This window comes from Monodelphis domestica, chromosome 1 (genome assembly GCF_027887165.1).
Source record: "Monodelphis domestica isolate mMonDom1 chromosome 1, mMonDom1.pri, whole genome shotgun sequence".
Classification (NCBI taxonomy): domain Eukaryota; kingdom Metazoa; phylum Chordata; class Mammalia; order Didelphimorphia; family Didelphidae; genus Monodelphis; species Monodelphis domestica.
The window spans coordinates 260,606,839-260,624,864 of NC_077227.1; the positions used below are offsets into that span (position 1 = coordinate 260,606,839).

At 36.2% G+C, this 18,026-nt stretch overlaps 1 protein-coding gene across 50 annotated transcripts in view; it reads right to left on the reverse strand.

Annotated features, from left to right (window-relative positions):
• The window catches only part of SIPA1L1 (signal induced proliferation associated 1 like 1), a 368,156-nt gene that overhangs the window by 28,394 nt on the left and 321,736 nt on the right, over positions 1–18,026 (reverse strand). For 27 of the 50 annotated variants that reach the window (XM_016423170.2, XM_056810722.1, XM_007472891.3 and 24 more), the window contains 4 exons: positions 16,219–16,343; positions 13,774–13,836; positions 13,175–13,293; positions 10,393–10,835 (listed from right to left, as the gene is read on the reverse strand). In XM_016423170.2, the coding sequence (XP_016278656.1) occupies positions 10,393–10,835; positions 13,175–13,293; positions 13,774–13,836; positions 16,219–16,343 (750 nt within the window). The remainder of the gene's footprint in view (positions 1–10,392; positions 10,836–13,174; positions 13,294–13,773; positions 13,837–16,218; positions 16,344–18,026) is intronic. The other 23 variants (XM_056810730.1, XM_056810732.1, XM_056810754.1 and 20 more) reach the window with 1 other exon arrangement.

The window sequence follows — 18,026 nt, forward strand, 5'->3', positions numbered from 1 at the left end:
ACCTGTAAGTACCCCAGACTGACAGTGACAAACCAAGTTCAGGGCCTAAGAAATTAGGCAGAGGTCCAAACTTGGTTTGTCACTGTCACAAGACAACTCACTAAGACTATAAATTACCAGAGAAATGGCTGACTTCCATTAGTAGGAGTTTTCATGTTGGGGGTTCCTGATGAAATCACACATTTAAAGCAAATTCAGTAATTTTAATAAGGGGAAAGGAAGGGAAGAGCCTAGAAAGTACCAGGCACTGGGCAAAACACTCTTTATTATCTGTCAATCTTTACAACTATCTTGAGAGGTGGGTGCTTGTACTGCTCCCGGTTTCAGATGATGAAACTAAGGCAAATAGAAGTTAAGTGGCTTGTGTTTGAGGCTAAAATTTTAACTCAGGTCTTCTTATCTCCAGGCCCAATGTTCTATCCACTGAGTTGCCTACTGTCTAATAACCTCTTTGAACTACATATACATGAAGCCTGAACACAGGAATGGTTTCAATAAGGAAGAATGATGAAAACATTGAAAAAGTAGAAGTTTCTTCTTCCATCATTTAGGTTAATTCTTAAACTGAGGTAGAGATAAAGTCTCACTCAAGGTAACAATAGAAAAGAATGCACAAATTTGTACCATTTAAAATAGTCTTCTCGTGATGTTTATTAACAAATATGATTATATAAGTGAAATATTTATCCTTGAATAGAGGTTTAAATAAATGAAATTTTTGGCTGAACTGGCTCATAGTGTGGAACACAATGCCAATATACATTCTATACAAATGGATATATACTCAAAGCTAACTACACTTTTAAATGAGGAATAAGTAGAGAAAGGAAACGAACATGTCACTTTAATGGTACAGGGAAAGGTGAGAAAACTCCCTCTACCAATGGAGTTTGGCATGTTCTTTCAGATTAGCATGGACACTGAGAGGTTAAATAAACTGCCCTGTCACATAAGCTAGTATTCATTTAGGATAGGCCTTGAACCCAGGTCTTCCTTGGCCTTAAGACCAATGTTTATCCACTATTTTTATTTTATTTTCTTATTTTATTGATTAAGAAAATTTTTCCCATGGTTACAAGATTCATGTTCTTTCCCTCCCCTTCTCCCATCCCTCTCCCATAGCCAATGAGCAATTCCATTGAGTTTTACATGTATCATTGATCAAGACCTATTGCCATATTATTAATATTTGCACTAGGGTTATCATTTAGAGTCTACATTCCCAATCATATCCCCAATCAACCCATGTGATCAAGCAGTTGTTTTTCTTCTGTGTTTCTACTCCCACAGTTCTTTCTCTGTGTGTTTATCCACCATTTTTAATTGAAGTGAACAATAAGATTAAGAAATAAGATTATGAACAAAAACTAAAACTCAATTTGCTAATATTTCTTTCTTTATGTTAGTTTTATGTGGAGGCAGCTTGGTGGCAAATCAGATGGAATAATGTACTTGGAGTGCAGAAGACACGAATTCAAAATATGATTTCTGACCTGTACTGGCAGTATGACTCAAGGCAAGTCACAGCTCTGACTGCTTCAGTTTCCTTATCTATAAAATGAGGATATTAATATAGAAATTAACATCCAGGGTTGTTTGAAGATCAAATGAGGTAATTGCAGACACCAAAAACAGTGCCTGACACACATAGGAAGTTTGATATAAATGTTAGTTGTCATTGTTGTTATTATTAACTTGTACTTTGGTATACTTTCACTATAAACAGTGAAACCCAACCATATCTTCATTACTTCCTCAAAATTAAAATACCTTAAGATTAAAGGTGAAACAATTAAACCCTGATTGCCACGACTCCCTGTTTATTAAGGTCTTAAAACATGGTCAGTCTTTCTTCCAGTTCCTCAACTGGGTGCTCTGTAAACGTGGCCTGATAAAATTTAAGGACATTCATTCCCTGCTCACTGGTTCCTGTGGAGGGCAGGCAAGAGTGCCACAAGACAGGGCTTCCAATTCCTATGAAATTCCACTAGAAATTATGTGAAATGATAATTGTGTAGGTGGCTCTTTCTACTCTGCCTTATCTTGGGAGGACTAGTATGGTAGTGGGAGGAGTTTGTGAGAGGAAATGAGCTGGCAGTATGATGGCAATTTTATTGGAATTCATCTGCAATTAATTACTCAAAACAGGTTTTAAATCACTGTAGGAAAATTAGGCTTGCCATAAAAAAGAGAATAGTCTCAGAAGAGTAAGAATAGTAAAAGAGATATTACCAGATGGCTAGCTCTTCTTGAATGCTTTTTCTGTAATAAATGACAATATTGTTCAACTGGTTGTGAGTGTGACTGGTTTGGGATTCCTGATAAACTAGTCTACATGACCTTAAGAGTATACTTAAAAAGGCAAGGAATATCTTTTGATGGTTTTAATATATACAGTTTGGTGGCTCAGAGGATAGAGAAGCAGGCCTGGAGATGGAAAGTGCTGGGTTCAAATGTATCAGACATTTCCTTATTGTGTGATCCTACACAAGTCACTTAACCGTCATTGCCTAGCTCTTACAGCTCTTCTGTCTTGGAACCAATGCTTAAATTATCAATTCTGAGATAGAAGGCATTGGGTTTAAAAAAAAAACAGCTTGGCATCTTAGATGTTCAACAACACATTCTTACATCCTATTCAACTATTAAAACACTGAAAACATTAAAAAGCAATACAAATTTTCTTAACTTTATGGCAAGGACAACCCTGTCCTCATATTATAATAAATGATTGTTTTAAACACTTAATGTTGGCTAACAGGATACTTCAGCACAACTGAGAGATGAGATAATTTGCTCCTGGGTACCCTCTGATGGTTTTGCCACACAAACAAACCGCAAAACATATGGGGAGCTGCTGTATGATCAACTCAGATCTGAAGTGGTCTTTAAAACAAAACATTAAAAGCCAATCCACCAGGGCCTAGTACACTGCTATAATATGTCAAAATACTGATGGCAACAACCACCTTGACTGGAAAATTTGACAGTCAATCACCATTCGGTATTGTTGCAGGGAGCACAACTTAATAGCTGATGCAAGGAATCACCTAGGAGTCATCTCCTGATTGGGCATGGGAGGGGTGGGTTTAAGGCACACTGCACATTATTATGATATTCTCAGAAGTGGGAGACTCACAATTAGTCACCTGTCCAACAGCTGCACCAAAATCTAAAAAACAGGCTAAATAGTTGAGTAAACAACTGACTTTAGGGTTTTATGTAATTCTTAAGAATTATGAATTAAGAAATTATTAAAAAAGAGGCAAAAAAATTCTCCAGGTGATGGAGAATGTAAAGGATACTAATTAGAGAGATAATGTTCCCAAAATGTTTAGCACAAATTAGTCTTTTAAAAATTTTTTTTTTTAAAACCCTTACCTTTTGTCTTGGAGTCAATACTGTGTATTGGCTCCAAGGCAGAAGAGTGGTAAGGGCTAGGCAATGGGGGTCAAGTGACTTGCCCAGGGTCACACAGCTGGGAAGTATCTGAGGCCAGATTTGAACCTAGGACTTCCTGTCTCCAGGCCTGACTCTCAATCCACTGAGCCACCCAGCTGCCCCCCCAAATCAGTCTTTTTAACAGTTTTGTGGCTCAAACTGAATGCCACACTTTAAGGGATATTTGGAGAATGGTCAGGATAGTCACTGAAATTTTAAAATTGGAGAAGAAAAATATATCAAAAGGATTGAGACATGTATGTTCCTTTTAGAGCATAGATCAGGCCCTTTCTTGTCTTTGTATCCCTAATACCTTATAAAGTATATAAACAGAAGAGGGACTTAATAAATATCTGCTGAATTGTTCTGTTGAATTTGTATGGAGGGTTTGAATAACTGCAACAAACTAAAAAGATTCCTTGAAAACAGCAATTTTTTAAAAAAATGCTTACCTATCATCTTGGAATCAGTACTGCATATTGGTTCCAAGGCAGAAGAGTGCTAGGCAATGGAGGTTAAGTGACTTGCCCAGGGTCACACAGCTGGGAAGTGTCTGAGGTCAGATTTGAACCGAGGACCTCCCATCTCTAGGCCTGGCTCTCAATCCACTGAGCTACCCAGCTGCCCCCGAAAACAGTAATCTTAACAATATATGGTAGTACACTAAGGAAAAAAAAATCACAAATCTAAATAGTGAGAAGTTAGAGTAAAGCATAGAGCTTTAAGAACTAAGAATATTTTGAATATATTGATATAGGTAAGAGTCTTATTAGAATGGAGCACTATGTTCAAATTTGGTTTATAAAAATCATTAAGAAAAATCTGAAGAACCCAAAGATTAAAAGTTAAAAAGAAGGGTCATAGGAATAGGAAATCAGAAGAATGGTGGATAACCAGACTATAATTGAGAAAGGAAAAAGATAATTGCTTTCTTCAAATGTATTACTGTTTAGTATGATAGAGAGCTTTATTTCATACGCCTATGTAGGCGATTAAGTGAGGAGTGGACTTAAACTGTAGCAGGAGAATTCTATTTAAATATAAGAAAGAACTGTCCTCTATGTCAGGGATTCTTAACCCAGGTTCACTGAATATGAGATTTTAAGAGGTCCATGAACTTAGATGAGAAAAAAGGCCTCTAACTGAAACTCAGCATTTTTAAAATTATGAATGAAAAAAATATAATTCTGAGAAGGATCTACTATAGCCTTCACCAGACTGCCAAAGGGGTTCATGACCCTCCTAACTGGTTGCTTTCCCTGAAGTCTCTCCCTACTTCATCTACCACATTGACTGAGTTGTCAAAGTATTTTGCTTACAGTTTAGTTTTGATCATGTCATTTCCCTCATTAATCAAATTTAATAGTTTCCTATTATCTCTAAGATCAAATATAACGTCCTATATTTGGCATTTAAAACCTTTCACAACCTGGTCCTAATCTACTTTTTTAGGCTTATTATATAATTCTTTCCTGGTCTTCTTAACTGTTACTCATAGGTGTGCAAAGAGAATTCCTATCTATATCTGCAGTGTCTGTCCTCCATGCATGGAAATTTTGCCTTTTAAATTTCCAAAATTTTTTTGTTAGTACATACTTGATAAACCTCAGTTCATGTGAACATTTCTGTAGGCAAAGAATAGAGTTGTATATGAAACTACAAATTTATATCAAAAACAACTTTTTATAAAAAGGAATTATCACAAATTCAGTAGGGTTAATTTTAAAGCTATTCTGTTTCTCTGTGGACGCCACCAAGCCTTTTTCTGTTGTTTTAAAAAATGTTCCATTGATTCTTTTTTCTATTTTTTGAAATCACTATCACTAGCTCGACTTTCATGAGATCTATTTCCCTCCTGGCCCCCTATTACGGTGCCACTTAGGCTGCCTTTATTCCCTTAGATACTAGTGCCTCTTTGCTCTCTCCCTCACCACCCATCCTTCTATGATCTAGTATCTATTTTGTATATACCTATATATGTATATATTGCCTGCTATAGCTGACATTGCAAGCTCCTCCAAGGCAAGGACTGTTCCATATTTGTCTCTGTCTCTCTAGAACCTAACACCTAGTAGATATGTAATAAATACTTTTTGATCGATACTGCAAAAACTGAAGGTGTATTTGTATTCATATTACCGTACTGTTTACCAGTAGTAACTGGAAGGGTAGGCTACTAGTCTTTGTCATGAAAGTAGAAAATCTACTCTGCTTCCCCATATACACACTCCTTCAAGTGTGAGAAGGAAACTTAATAGATAAATCAGAAAAGATAATTATGAAAATTATTGTGCACTGATAATCCAAGTGAGTGTTTTTCCATGGAATTTGTTTTATATCCACTATTAGCCAGCCTCATGTTGTGAGGTATTAGCCTTCTAACAACAAACTTTGGTCCAATGAAGATCAGCTGGAAATGTGTGTGTGTGTGTGTGTGTGTGTGTGTGTAACACAGACACATAATTTTATACAATTGCAGACATATATAGTCAATGATCTCTTGAATAAAACAGGACACAGTGAGATACTATCAAGATCAGGAAGACTAGTGGGAGTATTGCCAGTGGAATTAGGAATTCAGGCTAGTCAAGAAGGTTATAAAGAGAATGCTTAGGATCAGCACTCTAGGATATACTCTTATAATAGAAGCAGGTTCCCTGCTCCAGCCCCAACCACTAAAAGCTCCCTCCAAAAAGAAAGGGTTAAATTGAGTAGAAGGTAAAAGGACATTAGCAGAGTATACTGAAACCTAAGGAGCCAATATAAAAAAAATGGAGAAAGATTGCAACAACTATTTGAATGCTTTTTCTAGGGAACTCTTTTTGGCTAAGTGACAGGAAGGGAAAGACAGAGGTTAAAATATTTGAATCATTACAATTCAGTGCCCAACAGTGGTGGGCAGGGGTAGTGAGAGAACTGGAGCATTCTTCCTGGTTTGCACCCATGGCTGGCCTTTGCTCTGTTCAGTAAGACAAGGGTTATTTAATGTTTACGAGGAAAGTCTTTTGTCAACATAGAAAAGCAACTCACTGCAGGCAGGGTCAGAATGACACACTGCTAAAGGAAAGAGCCACCTTAAGAAATCAGTCTCTTACTTTGACCACTAATTATTCTGAAGCATTGCTATTCAGTCATTTCAGTCATGTCCAACTTTTTATAATTCTTTTTTGGGGATTTTTTTGAGCAAAGATGCCATGTCTTTCCCCAATTCGTTTTATATCTGAGGAAAGTGAGGCAAATGGGATTAAGTGTCTTGCCCAGAGTCACAAAACTACTAAGGGTCTAGGGTGAGATTTGAAGTCAATAGAAGGACTCTTACTGACTTCAGACCCAGGATTCTACACTATGCTAATTGCTGAACTCATTAAAACCCAAAAGAAATCCAAAAGTGAGACAGCCAATAGAGCCAATAAATAATTACCAATAAAATTTGATATTAGATTTCTGCATTTCACCAAAAAATGTTTTTTTAAAAAGCACCAAAAAACCCACACCCACAAACATGACTTTTATCTAGCTAATAGTTTATAAGAATTAATAGGCTGACTTAAAAAAATAATCCTGAGAAGTTATTAGTGCTTATAGTTTCTCTCAGTGACACTCAAGAAATAATAAATTCTATGTAATTACCAACCTACTTTAATGCAGATCTTATGGGATGCCACAAGAAACCTGCAGTATCATCAATAGGGATGGTGGAAAGGAACAGAGCCCAGCCAGAAATACTGCAGCAGAATTTAATCACTATAATTTACTTTTTGTCACCGATTCCCAGGTACAAGCTCTTTCACGCACTGTCAAGTGATCTCCACATTAATTATTGTTCCTGTCTTTTGAGGACACAAACACTCTAATTTGCAGTGATTTTAGTTCTTCCTGCAATGTTCATTTGGTTACCAAGTTCTTTTCTTCTAGCAGAGAATAGCTGTTAAATCTCCCCTTCTACAGATCTTTTCCCTAATACCAACCCACCCAAATTACAAAGAATTCACGTTATCAAAGTTCTAAAACTAATGTTATTCAACAACACATCAGTTTGGGAGTCCAGGGGAGGGAGAAGGCCTTGCTGTTGTCATCCTCCAAAATCTGTGCCCTAAAGACTTATATAGTACTTGTTATTTAAAACATTTTCATTTTTAATGCATAAAAAGTTATTTCAAATTAAAAAAAATTTAAGTTGTCTCTATGCAATTTATATTAAACAGAATGTCAGATAATACCTACAGTAAATTCAGAACTATCCAGGTAGCCAATCAAAATAAAAGTCAAGATATATGTTTGCTTTTTTAAAAAACCCCTTACCTTCTGCCTTAGACTCAATTCTAAGAGAAGAGCAGCAAGGGATAGGCAATCGGGGTTAAGTGACTTCCCCACAGCCACACGACTAGAAAGTGTCTCAGGCCAGACTTGAACTCTGGTCCCCCTGACTTCAAGGCACTCTATCCGCAGGGCTACATAGCTGGCCCTAAGGGCATGTGTTTTCAGTGGGCCTTTTCTGGAGGGCGTGTATAGAAGTAATTCAATCTACATTAGTCGGCCCAACACTGATGTTCTGTTTTAGGTACAGAGGTTTAACTGTATACAGCCTCATCCTATACTGTTTTTATTCGAAGCTTAGCTTATGAGACTGGCCCTTCCCAGTATAGAATTTCTTCTATCAGTGTAGATGAGCACTTGCTTGTCCCCATTGTCTGGGACAATGAGAGGTTAAATGTCTTACCAGGATCACAAGCACACGTGTGTCAAGAGATAGGCAGGGATGTGAAGGGTCCCAGCCACTTGGGCTTGAAGGCAAGGATGGTAAGTGCAGGGATTTTGAAATGGCTGATTAGTCACAGGCAAGTGGTTTTTCTATTTTATATTCCATTTATTCCTTTATTTCTAATGTTCTTTAATAAATCTCCAAAAATATAAAAATTTTATATTTAAGATTTAATTTTAATTTTTATACTTCAAGGTCAATCCATTATCCACTTTGCTATTCTGCCTCTCAGTCTAGGTTTAGGGTAGTAACTTATCCCATATTTGGGCATTAAGTTAGGAAAAAGTACTAAAAATCTGGAACAGAGCACTATCTCCAAAATATAATGTAATTCTTGGGAAAAAAAAATTAAAGTGCTTTGAGACAAAGAATTTAATGGAAAACCAAAGAAATAAAGGATGGGAATAACCATTTAAAACAACAGAGAAAATACCTTCATTTGTAAATGTTCTGTGATCATATACAACTTAGAATCAATACGAAGGCTGGGAATGACAAACTGATGATCAAGTTGTGAAGCTCCTACTTAGCCATTTTTCTCCCTGAGGGTAACATATCTATGCTTCTAATGGATCTGGACATATTCAGGATGTCCCCATAGACTTTTACCAGCTCCCAGGAAGGAGAATATCTGGTTTCTACTGCGCCTCTGATTTTACTGCCTGAGCCTCAGATATCCTCATTTGTAAAAGGAATGGGTGGCCTTGGAAGTCATTCCCAGCTCTAGCTCCAGCTCCACAAACCTATCATACGATCATCCCTAGGGTACCTTCCACATCTAAATCTATGATTCTGCTGAGCAGATAAGAGAAAGTGAGGACTTCTCTACATGTTGAAATAAAAAGCAAATCATTTACCTTACCTAGTGAGTCTAGTAAACTAGTGAAAAGTAGGCATGGATAGTTTTGCACCCAATATTGGAACATGACTAAGCCTCATTCAGGAAGCTCTTTCATTTCGTAAGGATAAAGGATGACATAAGAGGTGATAAAAGGACTTGATTATAGAATGAAAAGTACAGGGAGTCTCCCGTACTTCTCTGAAAAAGTAGGGAACCATCGGTATATAATAAAACATGTCAATTTTTTTATAAATTAGTTTTAGAGACTTCTTTTCCTTTCTTCCTCTTTGTTATAAGGGAGAGCTCTGTGGAAGGGGATGAGGAGAGGGAAACTTATCTATTAAGTGGGAAATGAAGTTAATGGGAAAAAAATGATTAATAAAATTAATTTTTTTAAAAGAAAGTGAAGAGTGGAAATGAGAAACCAGTATGTAGATAAACAGTTCTACAAAAGGGCTAATAGAATGGGTAACTTAAAATGATTTTTGAAGTCCTATCATCTATTTCTGGCTGAAAGCCAAGGGAGAAAATGAAATGAAAAATGGTACCTATTTTGTTCAGCTGAACATTACCTAATTTTATAAGAGAATGAAGACTTTTTTTAGTCAGAGAAATGTGTCTATGGACATATATACTGGGTTGTTTTGTGGGGTTTTCATTTATTTTGGGGGGGTGTGTGTGAGAGTGTGAGTGTTTCCCAGACCTGTGATTCTGTTAGTGTGGCGAACCCTCAGGGATGAAATGCCTGCCTCTTCTAAAATTCATAGCCTTAAAAAGTTGCCTGGGGGCATTGAGAGGGTATGAGGGGAGACATGAAGTTTTCCAGACTGAGGCTATCTCTATATCCATTTCACTGTGCTGCCTCTTATGTACACATGTGTGTATATACACATATGTAGGTAGGTAAACACATGTACACACACTCCCTCTAAATTACTTAATCAAATTGTTGGATACCTCCTCCATCCTTGTGAGATAAGATTAAATGATTTCTCTGTTTCTTTAAAAGTGCCTAATAGCTTGTAAATAATGAGCACATTAGGGGAAAAAATAAATACAATTCAAATGCAATTTTTCAAAGAATAGAAAAAATGTAAGAATCTTGTGGTCTTAAAATTTATTATGGTTAGAGGACTACCCATCAATTATTTTATGATCCAAAAGGCATTTAATGCATGATAATATTCTTTACTACATTATGTGGGCTTCCCTGAGTACTTTGCTGAGTTGAATAAAGGAGGTAGCTTCCTTCAACTTTTCCAAATATTTGGTAGACTATGAGATGGAAATAGGAGATGCTAGAAGTAAGACTGGGAATGAAGTGGTATCTGGAGAAGATTGTTGTTACCTTGTATGAGATGCAGCATCGTTAATGCTAAAAGTACTGTTCTCCCTTGTTAAAGGATTAGAGGTGGGTTGGCTCTTGCTATGGATATCCAGGCTCAGTGAAGATTCAGTCTTCCGGTCCACACCATGACTCTCTTTTTCTAAGGTCCTATCTGCCATGGAGACCACTTCGCTGGAGCTGTGCCACAGAGGGGCCACCTTTTCCTTTCCAGGCCCTGAGCGTGGGGATGATGTAGCAGCCCCCAGAGATGCTGTGCTCCCGTGGCTGGGGCCGTAGGAGGTGGTATCGATGCCACTATCTGCAGAGGTGCCTTGAAGATAGTTGTAGCTATTGAGTTCAGACTCTGTGCGATCTCCATCATACCACTTCTCATCACTGTGAGCACTAGATGCATTGCTGGACAGAGTATTGCTACTGGAGTGGCTGGAGTAATGACTATCAGACTGAAAAGATAAAATTAGGTTTTTACTTTGTGTCAAAAGAAAAATATACATAAAGGAACAAAGTACTATCAGAAGTCTGTTTTATAAGTTCTTTATGGATATGGATCAAGGCAAAATAGTTCTTACACTGGCAAATCAAAGCAGGACATACTTGTACTTCAAAAGATCTCCCCAATGCTAGCCCATTTAAAAGGACCCATGAAAAAATGTTGCGTGTGTTTTAAAGAACATTTTCCATTCCTTGTTAAGAATTTACATGAAAGGAAAGTGTCTAAAAAGTCTTTAAGCATCTCATTTAATCTTAAAAATAGAAAGGGGAAGTCATTTCTAAAGGACTTGTTATTTGGAAGAATTCATTATTCCAGAAGGCCTGATTACTCACAGTAACCTGAAGAACAGAACAAAAGTTAAGACTGACTCAAATAAATTTCACTTTCCTTTCCTATATTTAGAAAGCACTGTCTTAGAAGTGACACCTTTATAAATGATTTTTACTCAGAGGTGATATTTACATAGAAGCATGTCTTAGAAATGGTTATGTTGTTTAAAAGGGGGCATTTTTTTGGAGTCCACAGAAAATCAGTTAATTCGTTAGCTAGCAAAATGGAGAAAGAAGAAATGAGATTCAAAACACACAAGCAATTAAAATATTTTTTCAACTATGATAGGTTTTTGTTGGAGATGAAAAGTGGGCTGAGGAGAGAAGGAAACACACATACATTGTATTTGTTTAAGAAGACACAATAAATATATTCTTTACTTGCCTAATGTCATGGGGAAAACATTTTAATTTGCTTTAAATATTTTCATTAAGGGATAGGCAGTTGAGAATTTGATCAAAGAAATGAAAAGCCTTTGGTGAAAATTCAACACCAATAGATGAGGAAGAATATTCTAGACATAGAACTTTTTCTGCAGTAGTTAAGACTCTATCAATATGTATTGCCTACTTTTGCCTCAATTGTTACTTTACAACTACAAGTGGAGCAGCTTTACTTTATAGGACATTTTTGTTTATTTCTCAAATATTGAATGGAGCTGTGCTCTTATCATTTCTGAAGTTCCCTTCATGAATGGAAATCCTTACTTGTCCATGCCTACCGAATCCTATGTGACTCCTCAAAGTTCAACATAGGGGATCTAAAATAAAATCTTTCAAAGAAGTGACCAAATTTACTACTGTTAATCCTCAATTATACATGATAACAAAGAATAGTAGCTTTATAAGAGATTGTCGAATTGAAATTAGTTGTAGGCCTGGGGGATAAGGGTGGCATCGTTAAATAAGAACAACAGATAATAATAATTTTTTAAAATATGCATTTGAAGTATGTTATATGCTGCTTATCCCAGTGAAAAGCTATATATTTTATCACTCCAAGACCAACCTAGATAAGTAGAGGTAAACTTACCCCCAGATCAGCCACCAAGTGATAGGCATAAAAATACTCAGAGTCTACTTAGTAAGCAAAATTACATTTTAATTATGAGTATAATTTTCTTAGTTTGATGCATTTTTTTAATATTCTCTAACATCTTGGAGGAAAACAGGAAACTCACAAATACAAAAGTTAGTATAGAACTTGGGTGGGAAGCAGTCAAAGAAATAATCTGATCCAAATCTGCCATTTTTTAAAGATGATAGAACTAAGTGAATTGCCTAGAATCATATAGGCAGTAAATGATGAAGCTGGCATTTGAATACAGACTCCAAATTCAGGGTTCTTTCCACTGTACAAAGTTCACAAATTGGCCTTGAAAAGACTCCTTGGATAGAGCTCCCATTCAGAAAATAGAGAAGTGACTTCAGGAACTTTTCAAAATACTTTGTACTCTCTGGGTATTTCACAAATGGCAATGACTAACAATGTGGGCTAAGTTCCCATTAAAATATAAAAATGCATCTTCTTCTAAGACATATAACTGGAATTTTTTTTTAAATAGTAGACTTTATTGCAAATCTTTTAAGTGAAAACTTGAGGAATGAACAGCTTTCAATATATGAATTCGTAGTGAGTACTTAACTGTAGAGAAATCAAAATTCCCACAGATCTTTTGTTTGTCTCTAAATGCCAGAGCCTACACCACCTATCTGACTGGCTGGAATATGTTTACATGAATACATTAACTGTCAAGACTTCACAGAGGCCTTAGAATAGGGAAATGATAACAGAGATTTCTTTTGATACCTCTTTTGCATTCCAGCAAAGAAATCTTGTTTTGAGCTGATTCTGTAATGTCATCTCTAAAAGGTACTGAGCCTTTGAGTTATATAAAGATATCCCTGGCCCAGAAGCAAAACATTTCAAGGACTTCTGTAGTTTCTAAAGTTAACTTACATGCCCTTGTTTGTTTGGTGACAAATGAACAACTGGATCTTGCCGCATTAATCTCCCACTAGGGCTCTCTCGGAAGGATGGCAATACCTTTGATACAGCTGGGAGGTGGCATGTTGGCTCTGGAATATAATACATGACATTAGGGTACAAGCGCAAGATAAAAAGCAAGAACATGGGTAACAAATGAAGACGGCTTGGCATTGCATTTCTCAGTTCATTGATCAGCAAACTTGGAACTTCAGCAATAAAGCTTACTGAGAGTTGACATGATAGACAGCATGTCAAAAACGGAGTGGTTGATGGATAAAGCTTGCAGCTGGTGACAGTGTGTCACATTGGACACAGTAGCATAGCCAAGTACCACCAAACCAAAAAAGAAAAAAAAAGAAAGAAAAGAAAAGAAAAAAAGAAAAAAAAGGCCATGAGCAACAGGGCAAAGTTTGTTAACCACTTTTAGTTTGGGGGAAATTTAGAACATATGGGTTGGACTTATGAAATCAATTTGATGAAATTTGGCTAACCTAGCTCAAACTACATTACCTGGACAGGCATGGATGCAGTTACATATTACTTACCATGGTACTTTGGAAATATTTTACCTGTATATTCATGCTGCTCGAGGACAAAAGAATTGAAATCCTGAGATCCTCTATAACTGTAAGCTAGGCACAACAGAAAAGACACATAGCAACTAGTTCAAACATTTGCTTCCTTTTGAACTCCAAGTTGGCATTAAAGTGGGGTTCCAAAGGTGAAAGATAAATTGTTCATCAATATCCTCTTTAATAGAATATTGCCTAAAATGTTACAAATAAAACAGAACTTTCCCTGAAGGATTAAGGCATTTTGCAATCTACTCCCTCTACTCTTCTTAACCATTTCTAATAGACAGTTGGCCTTAAAACTATGACCCAAAAAGACCCTACCCTGTGGATTGGTCTAGCCAAGAAAGAGTTATTGTCCTCTCTCTGCTGTTAAGGCTGACGAGAGGAGTTTACAGTCCTGATTTCTTTCTCAAGTAGCACAAATACACATACAGAGAAAGGTGAGACAGATGGGAAAACTTCCTAGATATTAGTGAAACAGGTTGTTAAGAGAATGTTGTCCTTGCACAATTGGACTCATAACTGACTATAGTTAAGCCTAAGGACAGATGAGAGAAACATACACTTTATTATGTAGCTATTACTTCTGAACACTCCCTCTTATTACTTCTGCCATTCAATTCCCTATGTTACCTTGGGTAGAACAAGTGACTGCTTGTATGCCATGACAAAATAGCTCTTAGGGATCTCAACTACTTTCTATTAATTTGTAAGCCCAAAGAAAATCTTAACTATTGGAAAGAAGAGAGGATGCCATTTGTATATATATGTATATATATACATACTCTCAGACTGCAATGACAAATACTTCTTACAAACACAAGGATAGAATTCTAAAAAATATAGGGGAATGCAGTTTATGAAAGAAATAAACAGATTACCAAATGCTTCATTAGCATTAACTTTAAGATCTGAAGTGTTAAATAAAGCTATGACACTGAATTAAAAGGGACATGAGGAAGAAAAGACCAAATCTAAGATTCAGTGAAAGAATACATTAAGTTCATAAAGAAACTCATTATGACCCTTCTTAGTTTCAAGACATGTGTTCTATCTCAGGTTCCCCCATCCCACCTTCCCTTGACTTTGTATATGTAGGAACTATGCTTTTGTGGCACAAAAGTATCTGGTTTTAAGGGGAACTCTGCTCAAAGCCTGAATGAATATACCCCCCAGAAGCTGCAAAAATAATGCTGAACAAGGAATCAGCTTTTCATGTGTCGTTGCCATCAAAACAGTATCAAAACATCTGTGATTAAGTTTGTCAAAAAAGATTTTTTTTTCATATTAAAAAGGGTTAGAATTGGGGGTGGGGGGGAGAGAGAGGAGAACAACAGATGGCTTCAATAACAAGGCACGGCACACTGAGTTTCTGCAGATACTGGAATAAAGTATATCTTCAGAAACTGAGAATTGCATTTCACTTCATAAAATGCTGTCTTGGTCCCACCATGACCTCATCCTCTAATATCTGTTAATACAATTATGTGAAGACAAAAATCAAATATAGAATAGTAACAAGAGCTGCTCTTTGATGGATAAGAAAACCGTGAGTCTTTGGTTTATAAAGTTAAGCTTTCTTTAGTTCTAAAATTTCTTTATATCACATTGCAATACTGATGGTGACTCTGTTGATGGAGATGGGAAAGGGAAATCTAGTAGCCCAAATCCATGCCAGTTCTGTTGAAACGACTTCACAGAAACAATGCTGGTATAAAAAATAACAATAATAAAATAAAATTGTATCACAATCTCACCAGTACTAACTTGAGTCAATGTGTCACCATGAAATAACTACAATGTAGAGAAGGGAAGGAACCATATGCTGAAAATTCCACAAGAACTTAATAATGCAAAGGTTTTGTATCCAAATGTTTTATGCTACTAACACATTTCCTCAGTTGATAGAATAATTGCAGAGAGCAAAGAAAATGTACACAATAGTAGAAAGAATGTCTAATTAAGTTAAAGGTTTACTTTAAACCTTACTTTTAAACCATTCACTATATTTTGGATTTCTTAAAAATTAAAACCTATAGTTCTATTGCATAAACAACATATATGGTACGATTTGGAAAGGCACACCTGGAAATGTTAAGGAAACAAAGTGAAAACTAAAGCAAAATAAAAAGGAAAGGTGGTTCACATTCATGTTGGTGGTTCTTGGTACTGAAGATATTTGATGACTTGGACTTATTAGTCTAGACTGTCTTAATGAAAGATCAACTTGAAGTGTTTTATTCATTGCTTTCCTGGAAGAGGGCCTGGGACACTTTACCAGGACCTGATTCTAACTTACCCTTATTAATAAATTAAGACTTCTGTTCAAAGATTTAAAAGCAAATCCAGCATTTATTTCACTTTCTGAAGTCATCTTTTGGACCCCAAAGTGACCTTGTCGTCCAAATAATATTCTTTCTATAGAAATTAATGACCTACCCATTTGGTCAGCAATGCTCTCCTCACTTCTCTGCCAGCTGGGTGTGGCTTTCCCACTGCCACCAATATCTGTCTGAGTGTTCTGCCGGTCAATGGAGGCTGGGGATCTTCGGCTCATTCCAAACCTATGGTAATTTCCCAGAACAAAAACAAAAATGTCACTAATATCATAGAGGAAGTGGTCATGATGTGATCGAAACAGAGTTATATGGCTAAGGCATATCTATAGTTATATATGTTAGACTATGAGGTGTGAGGGTGGTAACGTGGCATGTTGGTGTCATAGCCTGGAGATAGGAACCATTTATGACGATGGCCTCTAACTCTAGCTGGAAGCATAGGTTAATAACTGGCTTCTTCACTGGTTCAACCTGCTTTTCGAAATAACATCCTAGAGGACTAAAAATTGTAATAATAGGTGGCACAGTGGAGAGAATGTTCGACTTGAACTCAGGAAGACCTATTTGGATCCTGCCAGGGAAACTTGGGAAAGCCACTTAACTTCTTTCAGGTTCAGTCTTTTCATCTGTAAATGAGGATGATAATTTTATCTAAATTATCAGACATTATGAATCAAATGAGATAACAAACATATAATGCTATGCAAGGCTTAAAGTGCTTTATAAATACTGGTTAGCATTAACTCCTCCTCCTCCTCCTCCTCATTATTATGTCTTCTAACAGATGCTTAGCTCAAGTCAGTGCTAACATAGTATTTTACATTACTAAAGGCCTTCTTTCAATGCTTGTTGGCATTCTGATTTGTCTTAAATTGACTTAGGTGAGTCCTAAAAAAGGCAGGTATGCCATTTAAAATCAGGTAGAAGTGTGTAAAGCCAACTTAAGTTTAATGGTTTCAATGGCATGCCATAAATAAGAATAAGGTTATAGCTTAAGTCAGTTTCCAACTGGACAGGTTTCCTACCTAAGGCAAATATTAGGGCAAATATACCTAATAATAAATGGTAGATTAATGACTTACGGTATTAAGGATTTTTTTGCCATGTGAAAGAGAATCATATAGTTAAAATAAGTCTTACACTACTATTAGATTAGCAACAAAGCAAAGTTTGAAATAACCATTATTTCTTCCTATGAAATAAAATCTAAATATATTTGTGGATGTGTGCACATTTACTTATATTTGACAAAGGAGTCAAATATATATATATATGTGTGTGTGTGTATATATATATATATATATATATTTTCATTTTAAGCAGGGAAACAAAGAATTCTCACTTGATTCAATGTAAAACTGGAAAAGGAGACAAGACATCAAAACAATATACATGAAAGAAGGAAAAGCCATAAGGCACAGCAGAGAGGGGCTGGGCCAATCCATTAGCTGACTCAACTTAAAATTTTTCTAAGCAGAACAAACAGGCATTAAAAAGGAGACCCTCTCCTTTAAAACAAATAAGGTATCCAGCTAATAAAAGCAAACCCCTCCTCCATTAATCAATACACGAATTATTCTTCAATGCAAGAAGTATCTTCAATAACACACATAGTAAAATTCTTGTTAGAGCTCCTGCCTGCTTACCTTTTCTTTTCTTTTTTTTTTTTAAAGAGAGGATAGTATATTTCCAATATGGCACCTACTACTATAGATTCAGGACCAGAAAAGAATTTGGGGATTTTCTAGCCTAGTAGTAATTAATGCTGAATCTGTGATTTAAAAAAAAAACCTTACCTTTTGTTTTAGAATAATTACTGAGTATTGGTTCCAAGGCAAAAGGGCAAGTGGACCTAAGAGACTTACCCAGAATCACACAATTAGAAGTATTGGAGGCTAGATTTGAACT